Below are 26,184 nucleotides of genomic sequence, written 5' to 3' on the forward strand. Positions count from 1 at the left end.
CTGTTTTGTTTAGTGATTTTCTGTTTTTCTCTTTACTTTCCCAAAGATCAACTAATTTATCACTTCATATTGGTCATTTTAAAGGAAAGAACTTAATACAATTGTATACTATTCCTTTATAACATAGAGTTAAATTATTAAACAATTTAACAGGTTAAAAACATTTGTGTAAATTTATTTGAATAATCTAAAACATTGACATGCTTTTTTTTTCTTTGTTAGGGCTCAGCCGATCCTTTAAATAGTGCTTTCCATTTGACCTACAACATGGTTTTGAACTTACTACGTGTAGAAGAAATCAATCCTGAGTACATGTTGGAAAAATCCTTCTACCAGTTTCAGCATTATAGAGCAATTCCAGGAGTAGTAGAGAGTGAGTATAAAATTACCATAACAGAGCTTCATTTAGCTAAGAGGCTAAGTAGCAAAATTACTGCATTATTGGCTGCTTTGGTTTTTGTTTTTGTTTTTTTTTCTTGGTAAGCCAAATCTTGGTCCTTACATAATGTAAAGTAAGAACTGGGATTGGTCATTTTAACCAACTAGAACATTTTAAAGTGAAAGTAAGAAAACCCTATCAGGACACCTTCCTGTAGTTGATTCAAATTTAGTATAATTTCTTGTTGTAGATATAGCATGGTAAATTATATTCATGAATAATAGTATAATAAAAAAGCCTAGTATATTAAGATTTGCTCTTTTACTCTTTCTCATTATTAAAAAATGCCATAGCATAAATTCATTAATGATTAAGGAAATATAATGCTTTCACTTAGATTTGAGTTCAGCCTTTTTAGAGTTTCTCACTCCTAATAGTAAGATAATGCTTTTTAAAGTCCAGAAAGCAGGTGTTCTGTGGTAATTACACTCAAGAAGACTTGATTCTTATCTTAGAGGATATTGTGGCTGATCATCATAGAGAGCTGATTAAAATCTAAAATAGAGGAAAGATTGAAAATATTTGGGTAAAACTTACAAAAATAATGTTTAGTCATTGTAAAAGAAAAAATACACCAGAAAATTCAGCAAAAGATACAGAAGAAAGTAAAATTATTTGTACTCTCACATAGAGACAGCCGCACGGCCACTGTTAACACTTTATGGTACCATCATCTTTTTTGTTTCTTTTATGTCTACTTATTTTTAAAGGTAGGATCAAATATGCAGATTCTGTAATAGTAATGATAATATTTATAATTGGTGTTATTTGTTAATTATTTCCCCCATACCTAGCCTTGTGTTAAATGCTTTACATTCACTAGGTCACCAATTCTGGCTTGTTAAAATTTAATTTCAGTGTCCTTCAAAAGTATGACTTTTAATGACTGCATAATATTTTCATTTTAGGGTAGTGAAAGTCGTAGATGGTGGTAATGGTTGCATACATTGAGAATGTTACTAAATATAATTTTATATTATGTGTATTTTACTCCATTAAAAATAGTGTTTGTTTACAGTGGGATGGATGTATAATGGAATGAGGGAGGAATGGAGATCAGCACTAGATTGCTCAATGGCATCATAGATGCCATTAACTAAGAGAACAGTTGCTAAAAGAGGCTACTAGATTGGCTGCTGAGTAGAGAGAGAAGTGTGATTGACTTGCCACTCCTCAGATTTAGAGACCTTGTCCTGGTGGTGATCGAAGCCTGAATTTTTTGTTGAGTTAGTGGCACTTACTTAGGTCCAAAATAATGCTGACTGGCAGAACTTTCTGCAATAGTGGAAATGCCCTATGTGCTATTCAGATACAGAAGTCTGTAACCATATGTGGCTGTTGAACACTTGAAATGGTGCTAGTGCAATTGAGGAACTAAATATTAATTTTAATTAAATTTATCCATAATTGGCTAGAGTTTCCTGACTATTATACTAGAAAGAGCTGACCTAGAACACCTATAACATCACATAAAGTTTTATAAGACAGTGCTGTATTGGAACAGTGTAAGTCTAGAATTCCCAGAGGTAACCCTCCCCCCTACCCATAGGAGAGAATTAATTTACCAGGTATAACCACTGCCAATTAAGACTCACTTTGAGGATTCACATTACTGAGCTGGGGAACTATAGGAAGAAATAGAGAAGGTGAACCTTAGTGAAGAAAGGAAACGTTAAACATGCCTTATGGTAATTTCTGCAGCTTTTCCTCAAAACTTCTAATCTATGCAAACTGACTTTGCTCCCTACTGTTATAGTGGGGAAAATATGTATCTTCAGTATTATTCACATAAGGTGTATAATTTTTTTGATATTGTACGTGTGTGGTTTTTTTTTTACAGAGGTAAAGAACTCAGAACAACAGTATAATAAAATAGTAATACCAAATGAAGAAAGTGTAGTCATCTATTATAAGATTAGACAGCAGCTTGCCAAACTGGGTAAAGAAATTGAAGAATATATTCACAAACCAAAATATTGCTTACCATTTCTACAACCAGGTCGTTTGGTGAAGGTATGTTATTTTTTTATAATGTATTTTGATATTTTAATATTTAATATTTTTCAGATAAAGATTCTGCTTTTTTTTTATCTTGGTAAAATGTTTCCTGCTGTTGTAGTTGATGTATATTGTTTTACCGATTTTGCATGGCACTGATTAAGTGGGGATCATGTGACTGCCTTTTAATTTCTGATTTTCATTTTGGGGGATATAAATTGAAGTAGAATTTTGGAATTAACATAAAATATTTTCAGTTATAAAATCTAAAAATGAAGGCAGTTTTATTTTAAAATAAGGCAGTTTTAAGTGTAGGATGAATTCATTAGCTGTAACACTTGAAAGACTTCAGCTAGTCTCGGAACAAATAACACCATATCATTTTTAACATTTGTTTGCCAGTTGAGAGAGTCCTATTATTGCTGTTCTGAAGATCTATAAAATTTGGCAGTGATTTTTTTTTTTTTTCCTGTAGGGTTAATATCTTTTTTCTTAAGTTTAACAGTGATCTTACCAGGAAAACTCAGTTTTATTAGCCTATAGTATGGGAATGGAAGTCTAAAACTGCGACATAAATGTTCTTGTCTATGTGCTTTACTTTTCAGGTAAAGAATGAAGGAGATGATTTTGGCTGGGGAGTAGTGGTGAATTTCTCAAAAAAGTCAAATGTTAAGGTAAACCATTGTCCTTAAAGTAGAATTTTATTTAAATTATTAGTGAAGTGTTTTTTGAAACTCATGAAATTGATCAAAGTAGAAATAATATTACCTTGAGAAAAGATGTAATAAATTCTGCCATAAGGAATTTTTTAAATAATCTTAAGTTTTATCCTTAAAGTTCTGTGGTTATTTTCCTAACAACAACAACAGATTTTAATTTCATGACAGTTTACATTTGTTCTCTGAGTTCAACAGTCTTTTTTATAACTTTATTCCTTAAATTGAATATTAGAAAAAATCAGCTTCTGACACTAAAAGTTAGAATTTTGACTTAGATATATATTAGAAACTTGAAGAAAAGAAATTAGAACTGGTCAGTTTTACTTATTCTCTCTAAATGAAGGCAATAATAAAGTTGATTTTGTTCATTATATAAATATTTTGAAAAGATTACTTACGTGTAAAATTAAGGATGATTTTGTTAATTTGTTAGGAGAGTGATTATCTTGAAATTAAATCACCCGCCCTGTCTTTTGTATTTTCTTTAGCTTCAGTAGGCACCAGCATGTTATCTGCAAATATTTTGTATCTCCTTGTATATTTTTTCTTAACGTTTAAATTGGTTTGCGCAAGGTGATACCTGTGCTCTTTTAAAGGTTGACTATTTTATGATTTTGTCATTAACTTCTTTGTCCCATTTATGTGTAAAGGCAATTAAGAATTAAGCTTTGGGATTGAAAATTTGTCCTGAAATTTGTAAATGAACCTTGAGATACCAAAGCCATTTGTTATGGAGAAACAAGTTCATAGGTTTGTGGTAGATATTCTGAGTTAACGATAGGTATTTTTATTAATCCCACTAAAGAGCTTCTTAAGGACACTCAGTTTATTGTTACCATTTCGATAAATTATGTTGATTAGTAATTATTTGTAGGATTTTTTTTTTGAAGTATTGTCACAATTTTAGTAAGCATTAATTGACCACACACATAAAATCTCTGTGGTCACATATTTGACGATTCCTATCAAGCAAAATGCATTTGTCACAGAGGAATAGGAGGTTATGTCTGAGCTATTAGAAATGACATCTGAGAAGAAAAAAATTTAAAAATTTAAATGTAACTGTGAAGAATGAGCAGAATTTCATTTGATGGATATTCCCTGGTGGTGAAGCAGTGGCATGCATCAGGCTCAGAACATTTCAAGCGATAGGAAGGAGTACAATTAAAATGAAAAGATTGAAGTTAATCATGGAAAGTGGTTTAAGTACAGATTTGTGTATATTGTTCTAGATCTAAACATTTGAAAGTAGTAGCAGCCTGTTAAGGTTAGTTGGTTAGGTGGTTTGCTTGGGTTTTTGTTTGGGTAGGTTTTTTAATCTGTTCATATTTTTGAGTGAGAAATTGATATGATCAGAAGTTACCCTAATTGGCAGTGTTTGAAGGATATTGGAAGAAATAGCATAGTAGAGGCAGATTGGTCAGTTAAGGAGACTTAATTTTTGGGGGTGAGAATCACAAGGAGGATGATGGAAGAGGAAGGGTTCAGATGGAGGAGACTGAGGAACTAGAATTAATAGCACTTATGTGGGAAGTTGAAGGGAGTATTAGTGATAAGGATTCAAACTTGAGTATATGTTAAAGGATGGCTGTGTTGAGTCTAACAATATGAGATAAGTTTCCCATTCCATCCCCTCTTCTTCTTCTTTTTAAAAAAACATTCAGTGAAATGAAGCTTGAAATATTTAACGTTGACAAAGAGTGCATGGATATAATTTATTTGAGCCATGACTAGAACAACTCAGATCTGATTTATGGCCTTTTGTATTTTCTGTTGTACCACCTTCAACCATGAGAAAACTATCAAATGCTTACCTGCCTCCTCCCCACCCCACCCCCACAAATGCATTATTTTCTTTAGGAAGAATTATTAGTAGATTTGATCTTTCTTATAGGAGGTAAGATTAACTTGAAAGTAGTCTATATTTAAGCCTCCCATGCAGTTATTAAATTCTTATTTTTTGTGTGGCAAGTGTGACAGTGAATGCTAAATGTTGTGGTTGCATCCACGCATGTATAACTCAAGATGGAAGAGTTAGCATGCCTTTGCCAGTTTACTCATTCCATGGCTTGTCTATGTTTTAAGAGAATTTTCCTAGGGCAGAATATTTTTACTTCCAATATACTGTAGTGCTATAGATCTCTTTCACTGCAGGTTTTACATTTTTTTGTTTTCTTTTTTAAAGTTTTATCAGGCAATTATTCACATATTGTAGTTTACCCACTTAAAGTATATAATTCAGTGACTTTTAGTATATTCACAGATATATGCAACTATCACCACAGTCAGTTTTAGAACACTTTTATCACTTCAGGAAAAGGAAACCTCTGTCATCTGCCTGTTAACACTCGCATACCTTCCAGCCCTAAGCAAGCACTAATCTACTTTCTATCTCGGTAGATTTGCCTATTCTGAAAATTTAATAAAATTGAATCATAAAATATGGTCTTTTGTTACTGGCTTCTTAGCATAATGTTTTCAAGTTTTATCCATGTTATAGTATGTATCCACACTTCATTCTTTTTTATGATTAAAGAATATTTCATTGTGCAGATATACCACATTTTATCTGTTTATTAATTGATGGACATTTGGATTGTTTCCACTTTTGGGATATTATAAATAATACCCCTATAAACATTTGTGTCCAAGTTTTTGTGTGGACATGTTTTCATTTCTCATGAAATGAAACTGCCGGGTCCTGTGGAAATTCTGTATAATCATTTGAGGAACTGCCATGTTTTCTAAAATGCCTGCACCATTTAACATTCCCACCATCAATATACGAAGGTTTTAATTTCTTCACATCCTTACCAACATTTATTATCTGACTTTTTTTTTTTAAGATTTTATTGGGGAATTGGGGGAGGGGAACATGGTTGGGGAATCAAGGAAGGGGAACAGACAAGTTGCTGTCGGTTTGTTCTTCAGTCTAGTTGTGGAGGACGCCGCTTCACTGGCCCATGCTGGTATTGTGATCATTGCACTCTCCCCGACTGAGGCAGATCAGTCACCGGCCACTGGACGGCAGCTCTCGCCAGCCGCCGGCCACTCATGTCGGCTGCCAGCCACTCACGGTAGCTTACGGCAGCCTACTGCAGCCCCACTGCCGCCTACGCCGTCGCTGGCAACTCATAGCAGCCCAGCTCCAGGTTGAGCTGTTGTTCACCATCTTAGCTGTAGAGGGCGTAGTGTCACTGGCCCATGTGGGAACCGAAATGGTGGCTCTGCTGCTCAGAGCTCATGCTCCCAAGCCAACTCTTAACCAACTGAGCCACTCGGCTGGCCGGCCCCTTATCTGACTTCTTGATTCTACTTGGTATGAAGTGGTATCTCATTGTGTTGATTTCTATTTACCTAATGACTAATAATGCCAGGGATCTTTTTATATGCTTACTGACTATTTGGATATTCTTTGGAGAAAGAATATACATATCTATTCATACCTCTTGCCCACTTTCAAATTCAGTTTTCGTTTTGTTATCATTATATGAGTTCATATATTCTAGATACAATCTCTTATCAGATAACATGATTTCCAAATATTATCTTACATTTTTGTAGGTTGTCTTCACTTTCTTGATAGTATCCTGTGAAGCACAAAAATTTTTAATTTTGATGTAATTTAGTCATACTTTTGGTGTCATGTAAGAAACTATAGTAACACTTGTGAATGCTTCTGTAATGTTATAAGTGGTTTTGGTAGCTCTACAAAGACAGGTGATCATGTATAATATGTTTGAGTTCTAATGGTCACTTCTGTGATTTGTAGTATCTTACAGAGGAGAGTATTAAATTTACAAGTAAAATCTACAAAATTTAAACTAAACCCAGCAACCAAGTTCCATATTATCTAGATACATTAAAGATTGTTTGTAATTCTTAGGTTATTTTTGTCCAAATATTCACTTGTCCCCTAACACTTCGGAGTTAATTCATTCATCAAATTGTGGAATGCCTCTTACTCCAAGGGATTTTTTCCCCTCCGTAAAGCTAGATATAGTGGTCACTGATTCTCCTTCCAGTTATTGGCCCCTTGGAAGAGGTGACGATTGGTAATAACTATTTACTTTGCACATGGTTTATAAAATTCATTTTATATTGACTAAGCTTTATATATATATATATATGTGTATATATATATATATATATATATATATATATGTAACCTTTACAGATACAGACCTAATCGAACATACAATGAAGCTTTGCTTTGTGTCTATACTAAGCCTAGGAATGTTTTGAAACTTCTTTAAAAATAACCATATTTTGAAAAAAAAAGTATGCTAAGAAAAAACTAGTTTTCCTTCTTGATTGAAAAAAATGGAGGTTAATGCTTTTTTTTTTTTTTTTAAGGAAATTGTAATTGTATTTTTGGTTGTATTTGAGAATATATTTTACTGTTAAGCAATTGATACTTTATTGCAGAAATAAATTTTAGGTAATGATTCATTGTCATTTTTTTACAGTTTTTCATTTTTGAACAGAAATTGTTCAAAGGGTGGGGACCAAAGAGTCACTTCTTTACCATGTGTCTCCCTCAATCAAAATAACTTCTCTATTTTATGCAAAAGAGATAATTCAATTATTGAATTAAAAAGCAGAGAGGAAATCTTTACTAAAGAAAAAAATGTTTTATTACTGTTTGAAAGACACTGTTCTCAAGTAAATTATTATAGTGCAGATGTGATTAGTCCTTAGATCTTGAGAATCATGTTTTTATTAGAGAATATTTAATAAAATGATATGAAACCACATTATATAAGTGCCTGTGTATTAACCAATAATATGCTTTCAATATTTTTAAATTTTGTTTAGGGTGATTTGAAGAGACATTTAATTTTGATACTGATAGTTTATTTTAGTTTCTTTTTCTAATTCTGGTATAATATCAAAATTATAAACTAATCACTAGAAATTTAAAATGACATTTTATGTCACAGTTGACAGTGATCATACTATTTGAATTCATACCGTAAGTACCAAATAATTTCTCTCTTATTCAGTGGAGCATGTTGAAGGATGAAGAGAGAGAGCCTTCATTTCATGAAATAAACATTTATGTATATATGTGCTAGTCATAATGTGAAATGATGAGAGCATAGTCCCTGTACACATGGAACTTAAAATTTGAGAGCCAGTTTTTAAGAATTAATAAACTTCTTTTTATCTCCCTTTTTTTTCCCTAGCCTAATTCTGGTGAACTGGATCCTTTATATGTAGTAGAAGTACTTCTGCGTTGTAGCAAAGAAAGCTTGAAAAATTCAGCTACTGAGGCTGCAAAGCCAGCTAAACCTGAGGAGAAAGGAGAGATGCAGGTTTGCACTTTATCTTTCAGATTTATATTTCAGATACTTTGAATTATTTGTAATCACTAGATTTCCTGAATGTGATTATAATGAACATATTGTTTTGCTTTCTAAATTGGGAGTTTTCAAGGTATTTTAAGGTATGTTAAAGCCAACTGAAATATAGATGGCTAATGAGATGTAAGCTCTTTTTCTTTTATCAAATTGTGGTTAATAATGACAAAGTGAAAGATAAAAAGAATTTAATAATTTAAATTTTCACGTGAAGCTGGATTTTACCTGCGTTATAGAGATTTTTTGTTTTTGTTTTATTTTGTTTTTAAGTTTTTATTGGGGAATTGGGGGATGAGAACAGTGCTGGGGAATTGGGATAAGGGGAACAGACAAGTTGCTGTCCTTTTGTTCTTCAGTCTAGTTGTGGAGGACGTTGCTTCACTGGCCCAAGTTGGCACCATCATTGCGCTCTTCCCGGGTGAGGCAGATCAGTCGCCGGCTTCTGGACGGCCGCTCACACTGGCTGCTGGCCACTCACGCTGGCTGCTGGCTACACACAGTAGCCCATGGCAACCCACTGTAGCAGGGGCTGCAGCCTACGCCGGCACCGGCGATTGACGGCAGCCCAGCTTCAGGTTGAGCTGTTGTTCAGCATCTTAGCTGTAGAGGGCAGTGTCACTGGCCCTCATATGTGGGATCCGAACCGGGGCCATCTGGCGTCCCAAGCCAGCTCTTAACCAACGTGCCACTCGGCCGGCCCAAGATATTATTTTTTTTATGATCAAATAATTTTACAATTTTACTCCTTCATGCTGTTTATTATATTCCTATAAAAATTTCCATCTCCTTTTAATTAAATGAAAAACATTCAGTTTGCCACATGAGATCCCATATTTCTCTGGTATAAAAAGTCTCTTACTTTAAAATAATTAAAAATAAAATAATTGTAGGTAAAACCTTATTATAGAGATTCCAAGTATCTAATTGAAAGCTATTATCACTGGAATTTTGTTATTTTAAACATTGCTTGAAGTATGTGGCATATTGGCTTGGTCTTTTAGGAAATATTGTTGTAATGATATTTGTTACAATAAGCTTTGGTTTATAGAAAGTAAAGTCTGGCATTGCAGCATCATAGCTTCTCCTTTGAAGCAATGAATTTGACTATGAGGTTTAGAGTGGGCAGTGTTTAAGACTGTTAGTAAACCTTTGAAAATCATGACTTCAAAGTAGTAGTATTCTGAAAACCAGCCTCTGTGCCTCAGTCTTCTTATTTTTTCTCCTCCAGATTCCACCACCAATGAAACTTACATGACTTTTTTTTCCCTAATGTTTATTTTACCAGTTGACTGCTTAACTGTAAATGAGGCTAAAACTCCCACAATTTGTCATATATGCATTGTACCCAAAGGGACCTTTGAAGTTACTACCACTTGGAATGGCAAATATGTGGTACTCATCCCAACATTCTCCTTTCATGGCAGACATTGAGGATAAGTCATGGCATTCTTTCGCACTCAGAGCTTTAACTCTTTTTCCAAGAAAATGATCTAATGACTAAATCATTGGAGTTACCACTTTAGATGAAACCTGTTTGTTGGCTGTGTTCGAGGCCCAAATTTTAATAAGTCTAGGATCTGTGTCTGTTCAATTTCAAGATACTGAGAAGCTTTGCAGTATAGTAAGTTTTTAACGTTGCTGATAGGTTCTGTGACTTTAAGTGAAATGAAGTATAACAAAACCAATTTTACCATAGGCTAATTGATATAAATAAGAGTTAAATTCCTACAGCGCCTCATCAATTTTATAATGAAACGATGTTGAATGAAATGACATTTTTGAGGACTTGCTCTACTTAATAATCATGACTCAGTCCAGTTTAATAGACAGCCTCTATAGGGAAGCTTTTACTGGACCCTGGGCAAACTGTCGTGTTTTCCTGTTCCTATGATTTTTTTTTCTTAATTGAGGTATAATTGACATATAGCAGTCCTATAACACTTTTTATTGAGTTTACTTTACGCTGCTAAGGAAATTAAGGGGGGGATGTGTTAGCATGAATTACATAGTCCCTGACTTCAAAGGGGGCTTACAGCTTAATTTTGTGCTCAAGGAGCTAGGTGAACATCAAAGATGAATCCTCTAACGGTGGGGTAGAGTGTGCGTGGGGAAAGAAATTAGTAAAGAAGGCTTTATAAAAGAAGTAGTGAGAAATTGAATAAACATAGGAATATTAGAGCCTTTTTCAGGCAAGAATTGCTTTCCCAGCTGTGGAAGCAACATGTGTAGAGCATGAAACATCCCTCTTTAAAAAGAATTCTTAAGTTGTTTTGTACTATATGGTTGCATGACAAAGGCATAAAAAAACACAGAGGACTACACTTAAGAAATGAAATATATTTTTGTAAATTACTATCTTCTATGGAATACTGGATATAGGGACATATTTCCATAGTTAGTTTATAAGGAAATCTCATCTCTCAGTTCCAGTGGTTGTGAAGCACTCTAAGGGTAGGTTTGAACCAGACTTCTTTTGCATGAGGTCTGAGGAGGAAGTGGGAGTTCCGTAGTCATCGCTCCCTCCTCTAACTTGGAGTATGTGTGAGACGCCAAATTTAGCTTTCTGTCAGCTTTTGTCCAAGACTACTTTCTAAAGTGACTTTTCCTTTACCTATGAAATGAATACTCTTGAACTTAATTTTCCAGAAAAATAAAATGGCTTAGAATATAGCCATTTTGGGATTACAGAAGACTAGTAGAGGTTAACACTTTCTACTGTGTTCTAAAGATTGCTTGCAGTTTTGTCACTGTTGTGTTGCCAGCCTCAAGTGTGTCTGGCCCCTGCCCTTTATCACAGCCGCTTCGTAACAGCTAAATGAGACTCAGTGTCAGGAAGTGAAGACTGTAATTTCAGGGTCCAGATAGGTGATTTCTGTTTTGTGTTTCCAGGCAGAGAACTCACTAGAATCATTCTGTATTAGATAAAAACATCTATAAAAGGATGTAGAATAGAATTACACATTTATGATATATAACAACTACTTGAGAATTGAGATATACCCTTTAATAGTTGTGATGGAATGAAATTTAATCATTTTGTCACTTGAAGTTTGCGTCATAAGTGTACTATTACAAATTGAAATCAGATATTTTTGGATAAACTTGGAACGTAGCTGATTTAAACTCTATTAAGTCTGACCTTCCTCAGAGACAGTTTCTGTTGACTGCTATTTTTCCCTGTGTATGGACCATACTTTGTTGTTTCATTACGTGTCTTGTAATTTTTTTGTTGAAACTGCACATTTTAAATAATATAATGTGGCAGCTCTGGAAATCAGATTTCTCTTTCCCCCAAGAGTTTATTGTTGCTGTTTGTTACAGTTGTTTGTTTGGTTGGTTGTTTAGTAGACTTTTCTGAATTATTAAGTCTGTATTTTTTGTTGTGCATGGCCACAAGTCTCTTGGTTAGCTTAGTGGGCAGCTAATAATTAGACTTCCTTAAGTACTTAGGACCCATTAAGTCCATCAGTCTCTTCATGTGTATTGCAGCATACCTTTAACATTCAGCCAGGTAGTTGACAGCACTGCCTTAGCCTTCATTTCCTGTGTGCACAGTCTCAAGGTCAGCCAGAGGTAAGAGCTCAGAGCCTTTTTAGTTCTTTCTCGATGATGAACACAGCCCTACATGGGCATGTAGGTTCCTAGGAATGTGTCTGAACCTTTCAGATCCCCCTATAGACATTTTACTCCCCAGCCTTTCCTTTTAAGCTTTTTGTTTAACCTATTGTTTGACCTCAGTGTTATTCATTGTCTTGGGAAGCCATAATGGTGAACAATTGCTTCTTACTTATTTTTAACAAAGGCTCCAGGGAAAAGGTCATTTGCCCTGGCAGGCACTGACTCAGGTCAAATAAAGACAGCCATGTTGATGAAATCTTCTAGGGAACCATCAGACAGATGATATATTGACAGTTCTCTGGGAATGGGGCTTTGAATTGGTTCCAGCCCTGTTTTGTCCTTTCCAGTGAGTGCCAATCAGATTTTCACTGTGATTTCAGGCTGTTGGTTTTCGAGGCTTCTGGGGAGCAGGGGAGTAGGGAAGGGAGTAAGGTAAATTAAAATACCACAAAGCTTTCTATTCTTACTGAAAGTCAGCCATTTTTTCTTGGTTAAATCCTCCTTGGATTGCTGTAAGCCTTTGGTTAATTTCCAGAGTTTTGGAGAGAAAATTAGATCAAGGCACTAGTTCAATTTTTAAAAATCTAAAATTTAATAAAAATATGTTGGTTTAAATAACTGCCTTGACTCGATTAAAATTCAGTGGGTTCAAAAACATCTTTCTGTTTGGATAAAAAATTTAAAAATAATTGTGTTTTAGCTAATCGTCTTGTGAAATGGCATGTATTGACTTAAAACTTACTGACTTCTCATTATCTACCTTATTTCCTTACTTAAAAAGGGGAAATTGATTTATGGCAAACTTGCAAAGATTCAAAGTTCTAAGAGTAAAAATACTTCCTACTGTTGGTATTCTAACAAGTTTCCAATAACTATTCATGATTATTTGGGTTTATATAGACCAGTGTTGCATCGTGGTAAGCCTGAATACTAAATTACTTTATAAATGTTATTAGGTTTAAAAAGTTGAATAAACTGTGCTATGCAAATATTACATGTTTTTAAATCCCTTGGAATATAGAGGTTTATAATTTCATGGCACCTATCCAGTTGGTTTTTAAGCATTTAACTTATTTACAAAACTTAAGTCTTAGGACCTCTGTTCTGTACTTAAGGAGACATTTGTAGAAGGTTCTTTGTATTCTCTTTCCTGTCATAATTTCTCGGATGGAGTTGATTATGGGAAGCAGCATTAGAAATTGGTCACTTTTTGTCTTCTTTCCGATTCAGGTCTTCACAGAATAGTCTTTATTTCAAGGAGGTTATCAAATACTTGTGCATAATGAATTCAACTTAGAATTACACAAAGCATATACTTGCTCTCTAAAGCCAAATGATTTTTTTTTTTTTTGCCATTTTTAATTACGTACATGTACCTCAGTGCAGAAAAATTGTGCATCTCTTCCTCTGGGTGTTGACTACCTGGTACATTAGTGATTATTTTTTTATATCCTGAGCCTTTTCTCTCCAGCCAGACAGTGCATCTAGGATTCGTATAGGTCACAAACTAGTGGTTCAAAAGCAGATCCAACCCCATAATGTCTCCTTTAAAAATGAATATGACAGTGTGAGAGTAAAAATAATGATAATAAAGGATTATAATCAAATAAAAATAAAGTAAGAATCCTCAAGTCCATAGATAGATAGATAGATAGATAGATAGATAGATAGATAGATAGATAGATGATAGATAGAAGTAAGGATGATGTTTAAAAAGTCACCATTAGGCAACTACCACAAATAATAATTTACTCAGGCAAGAATAATTCATGGATGCTAACATAAGTGAGTCGCAAGTTTAACAAGGAATGGGAAATTTACGAAGTAAAGAATGGACCCCACAAATTTCTTATTAATTGTAAAGGGCAAAGTAATAACTTCACAATCGAGAATGCTAGCAGGTACCACTTTGATCAGGTGATCAAAATTACTGTCACCAATAATGCTGATCAATAGATGAAGATGACTAAAAGAAAGTCACTTCTGCCAAAAATGCATAACCTGAAGCTGAGGATTCCTCATCATTAGACAAACCAAAATTGTGGGTCATTCTACAAAATAGCCTATAGTATTAAAAAATGTCAATGTCTTGACAGTCACAGAAAAATTTAGGAACTATTCCACATTAAAGGAGAAGAAAGAAATACTACAACTAAATTCAATGCATGATCCTAGTTTGGATCCGTGGAGTGGTAGGGTGAAAGGAGGGTGATATAAAAGATATTATTGGGAAAATAGATGAAATTTTAATATGGACTGTAAATTAGAGAATATCATTTTATCAACATTAAGTTTCCCTCTTAATACTCTGTGTGTGTGTGTGTGTGTGTGTGTGTGTGTGTGTGTGTGTGTGTGTAGAGACAGAATAATAAAGCAAATGGGTCAAAATGTAAATAATTGGTGAATCTGAATAAGGGTATATGGAAGCTTGTTATCAAATTTTTGCACCTTTTCTGTAAATTTGAATTATATGAAAATGTCAATACCTAAAAGAACAAAAATGGTGGGGAATATTCTGGATTAAAGAAGACTAAAGAGACCTGACAGCTAAATGCAATAAATGATCGTTGGCTGGATTCTAGATCCAAAAGATGAATAAGACAAAGAAGATGAGGAGGAGGAGGAAGGGGGGGGAGAGGAAGAAGAAGAAGTAGTAGTAGTAGTAGTAGTAGTATTCTATAAAGGGCATTATTGGGTCAACTGAGTTAATTTGAATATGGACTCTATATTAGATAATATTGTATTTACATTTTTATGATTTCATAATGTGGCGATGCATGAGAATATGCTTATACTTGAAATATACATGCAGAAGTATTTGCTGGTGAGGTGAAGTGTCATGTCTGCAAATTAATTTCAAATGATTAAAAAAAGGAGGAGGAAAAAAGAAGGCAAGAAGAAAGAAAAAAACTCCCCTAAATTCTATCTAGAGAGAAAAAAAGTACATATGGAAAGCTGTTAACAGTTAGTTAGAAAAATCTAGTTGAGAAAATAACAATGGACAGTTTATTGTATTGTTTTTATTCAATTGTTTTCTAATAGAAGGTTGTAGCTGTCCCCTTTAAACACTGCAAACTCCAGTTTTGCAGTCTCCATCTTTCTCACTTAATAACACTTAACAGATATACCTTTAACATTTGAGTATGATCCTTGCTATTTTATCATTGATATGTGCAGGTTTGTTGACTTATAGTTATTACATTAAATAACATTTTTAAACGTGTTCAGAGGCTATTTGGAAGTATTTTACATGCATTGTCTCATTGAATTGTCACAATGGTTTAATGAGATAGATATAATTTTATCCCCATTTCTAAAATGGGGAAACTAAAGCTTAAAAAGGTTAAGTGACTTGCTGAAGCTCACACAGCCAGCTGAAAACTGAATTCAAACCCAGTCACTCTTGACTGTAAAACCCACGCTCAGCCACTCGACCATTTTCTTCACTAAAACACTATGAATATATTTGTTATCAGCAAGCCAATGACAGTTGTTTTTTCAGTAGAGATCAGTCCATAGGTACCAATATGCTGACAAATTTTGACCTATGCAAGAGTTAACCTATCCTCAGTTTATAGAGGACTTCTGAATTTAAAGAAAGTATATTTAAAGGAGGCAAAATGGCATATTTGATGGTGAGGGAAGGGTATTGTCAAGAGAAGGCATAGGAGAAAGTTTGAAGATAGGTGATCCTGAAGACCACCTCTAGTGGAGTATATACTGTTTTCTCAGCTTGCAACACTGTTTCCTTCTCATCTTCATTCCAGCTCATTCAGAGCTTACATGAACCTTACTTGGCTATCTGAACCTAAACAGGAGTCTCTGCTTCCTCTGTAGTGCTGATAGTACTTTCAGGTATTCAAAAAGTGGCAAATACTGAGGAAGTAGAAATGAATAAAGTATGGACTCTAGTGAGGGAAATGTACTGTTATGTACCATTTATTTGCCTATTCTTTAGAGGCTTGGATTAGTTTTTATTTTTAAGATATAGTCTCTTCTAGGATAAAAACTCCCACAATGTTATTTCTACTTATTATACCTGTCACACATTGTAAATGCAGCTTCCTTTTAACAATTCAAACTAAATTTAGGAAATGGTAGAATTGAAAATGTACAATTTTAATTGTAATATCATTATAACTTTTTGTTGGTAGGTTGTTCCAGTTTTGGTGCATCTCCTGTCTGCCATCAGCAGTGTTAGGCTTTACATTCCTAAAGACCTTCGACCAGTGGACAATAGACAGAGTGTTTTAAAATCAATACAGGTATATGTGCTAATTTTATAAGTTAAATATAAATTTTATGTACATATAAATAGGGTTTCTAATGAGACAACTGAAATGCTTTTAAATATATTACTTTCTTTCAGAAAATCTATAAACACTACCAGTAGTGGCAATTTTTTAAAATAAAAATAGTGGCAGCAGATCTTCGTATAGATTGTCCTCTCTTTGAATCTACCAACAAAGTGAGTTAATAAAGGAGGGGTCACAAAGGAAAACATGGCCACTATTAAATGCTAAATATGTTTTGCTTTATTCGTTATGAGTGAAAATAACTACAGACTGTATGAAGAGTTTTATGTGTAAAATTATGTGCCAGGACTTTTAACGATTTTTAGTATAGTTAATAAATGGTTCGTGAAATAGTTCTTTTTTCGATTTAAAAAAATTGACTTTCTAGAAAATTTTATTTTCTAGTAGGAAAAAAAAAAGGAACTTTATTTAGTCAATAAACATTTGAATTAGCATTTATGGTGCATTGGAAACTCTATACTAGAATCTGAGGAAACAAACAAATGAACAGGATGCGTTCAGTGTAGAGTAGGAGTTTTTAAGCTGTAGTCTATTGGTGACAGTTTTACAAAATTTTTACGTGGATAACCTTTAAAAAAAAAAAATATATATATATATATATATATTTATCTGTCTATTTATCTGTCATCATCTTATCTGTCATCATTTTAATTTCTAACTAGCCAAATCCTATCTTTAAAGCCTATCCAAAACCCTGAAAGTCTTCCAGGGGGATGTCAGCCTAATGTGAACTATCCCTTCTCTGCACTCACCTGCTACTTGTATTTAACAGTTAAATCATGTTTTAAAAAACAATCGCAATAGGGATCTGGACCCTTTAAAAATGTTTATCTTTTGATTCAGTTGTGCACTCCTTAGGAATCAGCTCCAAGGAAATAATCAGAAAATTGATGTTCATTACAGAATGATGTATGATGGCAAGTTTTAACAACCCAAATATATGATAATGGATTTATCAGTGAACTGTGCCACATCCAGAACTATTGAACTGTAAATACTAGAATTTTTAGTAAATTATAATACATCCATATATCAGTAAATCATAGGACAGTGATTCAAAAGGAGTTTTCAAAAACAAATGCAATGAAAAAATGCACTCAATTTTAAGGGGAAAGACAAAATTATATACATGTAGCAGTCTTTTTATTTTTGTCTATGTGTATAGAAAAAGCAAAATACTGATTTAGTTTAGTTTTAACTAATTTTGTCTATAAGTTGAAAAATTAATTTTAAATATTTTTTTCAGGAAGTTCAGAAACGTTTTCCTGATGGTGTTCCCTTATTAGATCCTATTGATGATATGGGTATTCAAGATCAGGGGCTGAAAAAAGTCATCCAGAAAGTAGAGGCCTTTGAGCATCGAATGTATTCTCATCCACTTCACAATGATCCAAATTTGGAAACTGTGTATACGCTTTGTGAAAAAAAAGCACAGGTATGGCAGAAACTTACTTTTATTGTAGAATTCTATATATTTCACTAAATAAATATTTTTCATTTTCTTTTCCTATTGGTTTCATCAGCTAAAACAGGAAACTAGCTATCTTTCAAGTAAACTATCCTTATAGCAAGACAAGATGAAGATCATTTTACTGTAGTTTGGAATTTGATGGTTGTTTTTTTAACAGTATTTTTTTTTATGAGATACCATTCACATACCAAAATATTCACCCTTTTAAAACATACAATTCAGTGGGGTTTTTTGTACATTCACTGCTACCTGCAGCCATAACCACTGCCTAATTCCAGAACATTTTCATCACCTCCCAGAAAAACCTCATACCAATTAGCGGTCACTCCCCAGTTCCCCTACCCTGGCAAATACAAATCTACTTTCTGCCTCTATGGATTTGCCTGCTCTGGAGATTTCGTAAATATAAAATCATATAATATGTGACCTTTTGTGTCAGCCTTCTTCCACTTAGCATAATGTGTTCAAGGTTCATTCATGTTGTAGTATGAATTAGTACTTTACTCCTTTTTATGGCTGAAAAATACTCCATTGTATGCTATACCACATTTTGTTTAACTATTCATCTGTTGATGGACATTGGAGGTTTTTCCACTTTTTGGCTGTTATGAATGATGCTGCTGTGAACAGTTGTGTCTAAGTTTTTGTGTGGATATGTTTTCATTTCTCTTAGGTGGAATTGGGTAGAATTTCTGGGCAATATAGTAACTCTGTGTAACTTTCTGAGAAACTGCCAAACTGTTTTCCAAAGTGGCTGCACCACTTTACATTCTCACCCACAATTTATGAGGGTTCTAATTTCTCCATGTTCTCACCATTACTTGTTATTGTCTGTGTTTTTTATTGTAGTAGTTAAGCTTTTTAGGGTAATTAGCTGTAATCTCTAAACAGAAAAAGCATTCTTACAGCCATTCTGAGTAAGGAATTTAGAAAAATCTTTTTGAAGTGAACACATTCCTTTACACTACCTATTTCAACTAGAATGTTTTGCACTATACAGTGTCACTTGTTCTTTGAAGCTTATAACTCCTTGCTGTTATGCTTTTTCAACTTTTATCACATGCCACTTTTATCTCATTTGTCTTGCTGTCTCACAGACTAGATTTTAAGCTTCTTAGGGTCAAGTGTGTTTCATTTTAGCTTATTTGTACTCTCCCATATCTCTCATAATGATGTGTCTTTATAAAGTAGATGCCTAGTATTTGTTGAATAAATATATGAGTAGAAACTTCTTGACTTTATAGAGTAGTGTGTTTAGTTAAGTTTTACTCTCCCTTTCTAGCTTTTTGTGAACTAACATAATAGGGCCCTGTGCCATGTGGGGCATAGCAGCTGTGTTCCCAGTGAACATGTTCACCATGCTCTGGCCCACCGTGAAGGTACTTCTCAAGGCAAGGAAACTGGGACACAAAAAGCTTTAGTAACTTCCACAGGTATACTCAGTTATGACGTGACTTGCCATTTCTCACCAGGACCATTGCAGCATCCCCCTCCCTGCTTCCAGTTGTTAACCCCATATATTGCCTGGCCACCAGAGAGTCACTTTGAACAGTTGCACAACATGACAACAGAGAGACTTGAGCTTGTTTGAATGGTGATTGGAAAGCATTCATGAAGGAGGTAGTTGGAAGCCACACAGGGGCATTATCTGAGCTACTCAAATATAACTGAAAAAGGAAGGCCCTAATGTCTGGCTGAGGGACTAACTAAATAAACTTGTTATGAAGACTCTGCAGTACTTGGAAAAATGCTTATGCAGGAGCATTAAATGAAAAAAAGTAGGGTCTAAAATTGATGTGGACTATGATTACAATTTATCAAAAATATAAACATGCACCAAAAAGACTAAGAGGAGAACCTTAAGTGGTTGTTTCTGTGCAGTGAGATTATAGTGGGATTCCCCCCCACACACACACCCCACCATTGTCTGTAATGTACTTATATTGAATTTTTTTTTTTTTTAGCTGAGCCATCCTGCCACCTGTTGGCAGCCCAGCGGCAGCTCAGCTTGGGCTGAGCATCGAACCGCTGTTGCTCAGAGCTCAAACTCTTGAGCGAGCTCTTAACCAACTGAGCCACTCGGCCGGCCCTTATATTGAATTTTTAATGAAAGAAAACTATGAAGAGTTAACAATTTAGGAAAAAAATAAGTCTCTTGATGGCCTCCTAGTAAGTGCAGGATAAATTTCACATCCCTTAGCCCTGCCTAAGAAGCCTTCAGAATCTGACCACTCAACTGTCAACATTTTAAGTCACATTCTCTGACCCAGCTTTCCCACCTCTAGGAATTAAGACTGTAAAGGGAGGCAGTACCAGCATGTTCTAGTACCAGTTTGAAAAAACAAATGAATATAAACAACCTTAGTGTTTCATCAGTAGAGAATTAATGGTATGAAGGATGCATAACCACACAATGGAAATCAGCATGGCAATTAAAAAGAATGAGGTAGACTTATATGTAGTCTTTAGAAAAGAAATCCTAATTTATTCAGTGGAAAAGGAAGCTGATCTCACTTTTGTGGGGCGAAAGCCCCTATGCCTATGTATCCATGCATTTATAGACATGGATGTTTGTGTTCTTTTAAAATATGTAGGAAAAGATCTTGAACAGCATCATCCAATAGAAATATAATGTAAGCCACGTGTATAATTGAAGATGCTTTAGTAGGTACATTAAAAAGTGAAAAGAAACAGGTGAAATTAATTTTAATAATATTTTTACTTAATATACCCAAATTACATTTCAATAAAAATTATTGAGGAAAAAAAATTTAAATAGTGAAATCTCTTCTACTAACTAGCAAACTTTATATGCCTCTGTAATTAGTATGGTCTTCTGCTCTGTTCATCTGTTTACCTGTTTATTCTTAAAGAAACTTTAGAAAAAATTTTTTTCTGATAGGCCTGTTAAATCATGCTAGGTAGCATTATTTTTGTTCAGCATAGAAAACATTGCTTCTTATCCTGAGAGCATTATGACAGCACACCTGTTCATAGCAATATAAATAATCGCTAAGTGCTTGGATTCTAGAGTCTGATAGCCTGGATTTGAACCCCATCTTTATCACTCACTAGCTCTGTGATCTTGACCGGTTTACTTAGTAATCTCTCTCTGCTCCAGTTTTCTCACCTTTGTAAAATCCAGATTTACTAGTAGGTACCAAATATGATGGCTAAAGAATTAAATGAAATAACGTAACACGCTGTAAATAAGGTACAGAGTTGGCTATCAATAAATACGTTGCTGACTACCATCATTGGCTTTCTAATTTTTATTCCTCAACTGAAGCTTAATATATTATCTGCAAAATTCCAGAGTTTTTGAATTTCAACTTCTCAATCCCTAAACTTTATTTCCTATCAGTGTTTTCCTGAACATCAAGTCTCCACTCAGGATCTCAGTGTTTTCTTGCTCTTGTTCTTGTCACAGTTGAACAAATATAATATTTACTGATTAACTGAATTTTAAAGCTTATCTATTCTAAAGGGTGGCCTCAACATACATTTTTCTTTTAAGCTTTTATCTCTGTCTATAGAATAAAGACCTATTCTCTTTGCTAAAGCCATTTCCAACTTAAGTAGATTTGTGATACCATTTGAGGACAAAGAGAAGGAACACTTCAGGGCATCATGGAGTCAAGAGATAAGATTCATACATCCCTCATCTTTTCCTGTTCCCTAACCTACCCCCCTAATTCCCTAGGGATGAGAAGCTGAAGCTGATGGTATTGCTACTTTAGGAGCATGATTGTCAAATGAATCCTGTATTAGAAGAGCCTATCTTAATTCACCACTGACTTTTTCTACCTCCTGATGGTTACCTCATCTAATTGATTCCCCTCATTATTTAAGCAAATACCATGCTCTATTTCCCAACTTCTTTAACTTTTAGCAACTCCTAAATCTTGCTCTGCCTCAAATTTTTCAGATGGACATTTTATGTTTTCCATGTATTCAACATTTTCGTTAGTATTTAATGACTTCAGATACATGCTCTTGTGTAATATCCTAAGAAAGCATCTAAGAAACTCCCTATATTCCCCCTCACTCCATTAAAGCTTTGACAGATATTATAAGGTGTCCTTATAAAATATTTTTTCATGTCATGAGTAAATCCCGTTTTACTTTGTTCACTTTATTATTGAATTTCTTTTATACTTTTATATGCCTTAGATTGCAGTAGATATTAAATCTGCAAAGCGAGAACTAAAGAAAGCAAGAACAGTCCTACAAATGGATGAGCTCAAATGTCGCAAACGTGTTTTAAGGAGACTGGGATTTGCTACCTCTTCTGATGTCATAGAGATGAAAGGACGAGTGGCTTGTGAGATAAGCAGGTAAAACCTGGTTCTAGAATACTGATTATAAAATGGGATACCGTTTTTTGAATGAGGGCTATTAATCTTTTAGAAAAAACAGCTGTCTTAAAATTACAAGCTTGTATAATACCTTCTATATTAAATGCAGGTTTTGACCATGAAATTGAGAAATTAGAAAAGGAAAATAAAAAAAAAAACCTCTTGGATCCCATTAGTTAACGCATTAGCTTTTGATGTATGTTCTTTTTCTATTTTTTTTTAATTATTTTTTATTGTGAAACACACATTTTTTAGAATTAGATTCAGCTGTACAACACAGTGCAGTAGTTATACTTTTTACCCCTCGAGGTGACAACCCCCACCCCAATCAACCACCCCACTTCTCCCCCCAATATCATACATATCTTTTTCTATATTTTAATGCATGTGAGATTTTTACATAATTGTAATCTTTGTTTACACACAATTTTGTATCTTTTTTTTAATATGAACATTTTTCCACCTTGAAAGTTAGTCTGATAACCATTATTATTCTGTTATATATATAGGAGATTTTATTAAAGTCTTGGGCTGCAGCAGGCTTTTACAGCATAGCACACTATAGGCCACAGTTTAAGATTGGATATAAGCTACTGTCTGTTTCAGAAATCTTGCCATATCACAAATGATCTTAAAATTGAATGACTTGAAACAACAACATTTTCTCTGGTGGATTATGTGGGTCAGAAACTCAGGAAGGGCCCACTGGATGGTTCTGGCTTGTGGTGCCACGTGATTGCCACCAGTCTGAAGGTGTATCTTGTTTTGTCCATAGTCATGACCATTATTTTCACTGAGTCCATAAAATACATTTTTGAAACAGTTTTTTATGTATCATGGCCCTAATGGATGAGGCCAGAGAATTACAGGCCTTGTATATGGTTCCAGACATTGCTGGTAAAGACTTTTTCATATTCTTATTAATTATTTAGTTCAAATGTTATGAACTCAAATGTCTGCAGGGGCAAGGGAGAGACTGACGAATGGGACAATTTTTGGCCACCAAGAGAGGGCAGTGAATACCCACCTTCAGTTGTTACAGCATAATGAGATAACCGAGTTTCCAATTTAGAAAGCCAACAATCCAGAATTTTAGGTGAAACCTCTTGATTTTTAAATGTTCACAAACGAATTCATAATCATTGTTTTAGTCAGTCTTGTGAGCCAAATAAAACATTTCTTCAAATTAGATTTGCCCCACAGGCTTCTAGTTTTCCTTCAGCCTATGATAAAGTTCAGCTGTCCTACTTTGTAATTAAGACACCTAATCACCATAAGGCTAATAATTTACCCAGTATTAAATCTAGACCACAACACTGGTCTACTGATTCATCTGTCAAAATTAATGCTATTGGAATTCTTTCTTTGTGACATTATATAGTATTTAACAGTTAATATAGAAATTAATTTCTCTTAGGTATCTGCAGCTAGATTTAGTCTTGGAAGAATGGTATTTATTGATTTTGTTCTAAAACAATATTTAGAGAAGTAGAGAAAGCATATCAATATGTCAAAGCATGTTACCTTTCCCTCAGGTTTGCTTCTCACTCTGACCTCTTATTTTGCTGAATAAAACCCAGACACTAAAGGCAAAAACTTAGGAGTCATCCTGGACTCCTTCTTTCCCTTCTCTCTCTCTTATCCTATCTTCCTGAGTAGTTTCCTTTACCTCCATGCCCTTTTGACTATTCCCAGAGTATTCTTTCCAAAGCACAAACCCTTTTGTGTTGTTGTTTTGGTAAAAGTCTCTTGGTGATTCTGTTGCTTTTAGAATAAATTCCATAATTTAGTGTGTGCTTGCCCTTCCCTCTTTAGCCTGTCTGTGGCCACATCCCACACATGGATACTTTTCGCTTAGCATGACCTTTCTCTCACTCCCACCCCACATCCTGCTAATTCCTGCATATTTTTTCCTAAGATCTTCTGAAACTTGGTTTGAATTTCTCTAATCCGATTTTAGGTTCTCAGCATTTTTAATATAATTGCCTGTATAAACCTCTGTTAGATCACTGTCCTGTGATTATTATCTTTGTTGTCTGCCTCACACATTAGACTGTAATTCCTTGAAATAATCTTGCCTTATTTGTATTGTCCTCTGTGCTTGACTTAATTCTGAGTTTACCATCAGGAACCCAAATTTAGTTTATAACTTTGTTTTTGAATAAACTGTTTGTAAAGATTACTAGTTCATGACTTTATTGTTTTTTTTAATCTTCCAGAAAACAAAATTTTGCTTTTTCTTTTAAATTTAAAATAGAGTAACATTCTTACGATTACAAATGGGTCATTAAACCCTTTAATAAATGTAAGATACCTGTGGAGCCTTGATTATAGAATTGTAGAGACACCACCTCTGTGTAGACTTTTTTAGCTTTTGTTGACACAGCTGAGAATTGAGAGGTTTTTTTCCCCCAATGATGACAAGGCGAAAAATAACCATGAAAGATATTTTGCAATTATTACACAAATCAGAAGGTAAACACAGAGACAAAAAACACGCTAGACAAAGTGATAATGGTACACTTAATCATATAAACAAAATCTCAGACCCTCAAACTCAAGAATCAGTGAGTGAATAAACATATTTCTGAGGACCAAAAGTAATTCTAAGACTCTTATTTAACTTACCTTCTTTTTTGTTGAACAGGAAGGACTTAGTTATGTAGTGTTTTGTGATAAGAACTGGGACCATCCCATTTTGTTACAAGGACTTGTGACAGTAGTCTGTCATATTTTATGATTTTGTATACTAAATTTTTCTTGATATGGTTCTTAAGTGGTCAAATACTGAACATGGTTGTAAAGTATATGGAAAGTGATAAGAAACAGATCATGAAAAAAATTGATTTATTCTAATCTTTGTGATTTGAATATGAATGTGAAAATGTACAAATATGGAGCAAAAAAGACCTTCCTCTCTTAAATGAAATTGTGACTTCTCAAAGTTTTTAAAAATATTGTATTTTAACAGTAAAAAGGAACCAAAAATAATGATTAGCTAGAACCTGAAAGAGATGTATTTAAAATTTGGAGTCAGTTATGTTTTGACAATGCAAGAGCAAGAAGAAACAGAAGTAATGATGTAGTACCTATTAGACATGTATTTGAAATCTGAAATTGTATTTACTATATGGATGTAGTCCAGGTTTGTGGCTGATAATTGATGAACAGCAGTTTGTTGCATTCAAAGGCCATTGCACATCTCGGTTATCTACAGTCTTAACGCTAAGAAACTATGCAATAAAATTAGTGTCTCCTGTGGGTATATTCTAATTAAGATTTCTAATAAAAGTGTTTTTATTATCCCTTTACTGTATAAAGTATTTATAAAATCACTTAAAAGTTAAAAACAATTAAAAAGGTCCTTGGACCCAGATAGTAAATGGATGGTGATGACTGTTTTTCCTGATATAATAATGGTTCTTTATTTCAGTGAATATGTGCGTTTTGGTACTTGCTAGAATGGAATCTTTATATGAAATAGCCATTTTAAGTTTATTATTTGTATACTGGTAAATATAAAGACCTGCCATTTCCTTAGTTAAATAAATCTTTGTCGATTCTCATTGATTACTCCTTATGGTCAAATAGTGCATTGTTAAAAACTACATCTTAAGGAAGTGTGTACATATGTATGTTTTTATATTCTGACATTTGAAATTTATTCTGTGTTTTTTGTTTTGTTTTGTTTTTGTGGCTGTGTAGTGCTGATGAGCTCCTTCTAACTGAGATGATGTTTAATGGTCTTTTCAATGACCTGTCTGCAGAACAGGCAACAGCACTACTAAGCTGCTTTGTGTTTCAAGAGAATGTGAGTTAATAGATTTAGCACATCTTGTTTATTTTACATATACTGTAATTTTAATATTATGGATATTTTTAATTATAAAAATGTTATTTCA

The 26,184-nt window shown here is 34.0% G+C and overlaps 1 protein-coding gene across 1 annotated transcript in view; it reads left to right on the forward strand.

Annotated features, from left to right (window-relative positions):
- The window catches only part of MTREX (Mtr4 exosome RNA helicase), an 85,885-nt gene that overhangs the window by 42,503 nt on the left and 17,198 nt on the right, over nt 1-26,184 (forward strand). Inside the window, exons 16-23 of the mRNA XM_019641440.1 lie at nt 223-373; nt 2,280-2,452; nt 3,043-3,111; nt 8,346-8,474; nt 16,292-16,402; nt 17,700-17,888; nt 22,098-22,261; nt 25,988-26,093. Of these exons, the coding sequence (XP_019496985.1) occupies nt 223-373; nt 2,280-2,452; nt 3,043-3,111; nt 8,346-8,474; nt 16,292-16,402; nt 17,700-17,888; nt 22,098-22,261; nt 25,988-26,093 (1,092 nt within the window). The remainder of the gene's footprint in view (nt 1-222; nt 374-2,279; nt 2,453-3,042; nt 3,112-8,345; nt 8,475-16,291; nt 16,403-17,699; nt 17,889-22,097; nt 22,262-25,987; nt 26,094-26,184) is intronic.

Source organism: Hipposideros armiger, unplaced genomic scaffold, assembly GCF_001890085.2.
Source record: "Hipposideros armiger isolate ML-2016 unplaced genomic scaffold, ASM189008v1 scaffold_60, whole genome shotgun sequence".
Lineage (NCBI taxonomy): Eukaryota > Metazoa > Chordata > Mammalia > Chiroptera > Hipposideridae > Hipposideros > Hipposideros armiger.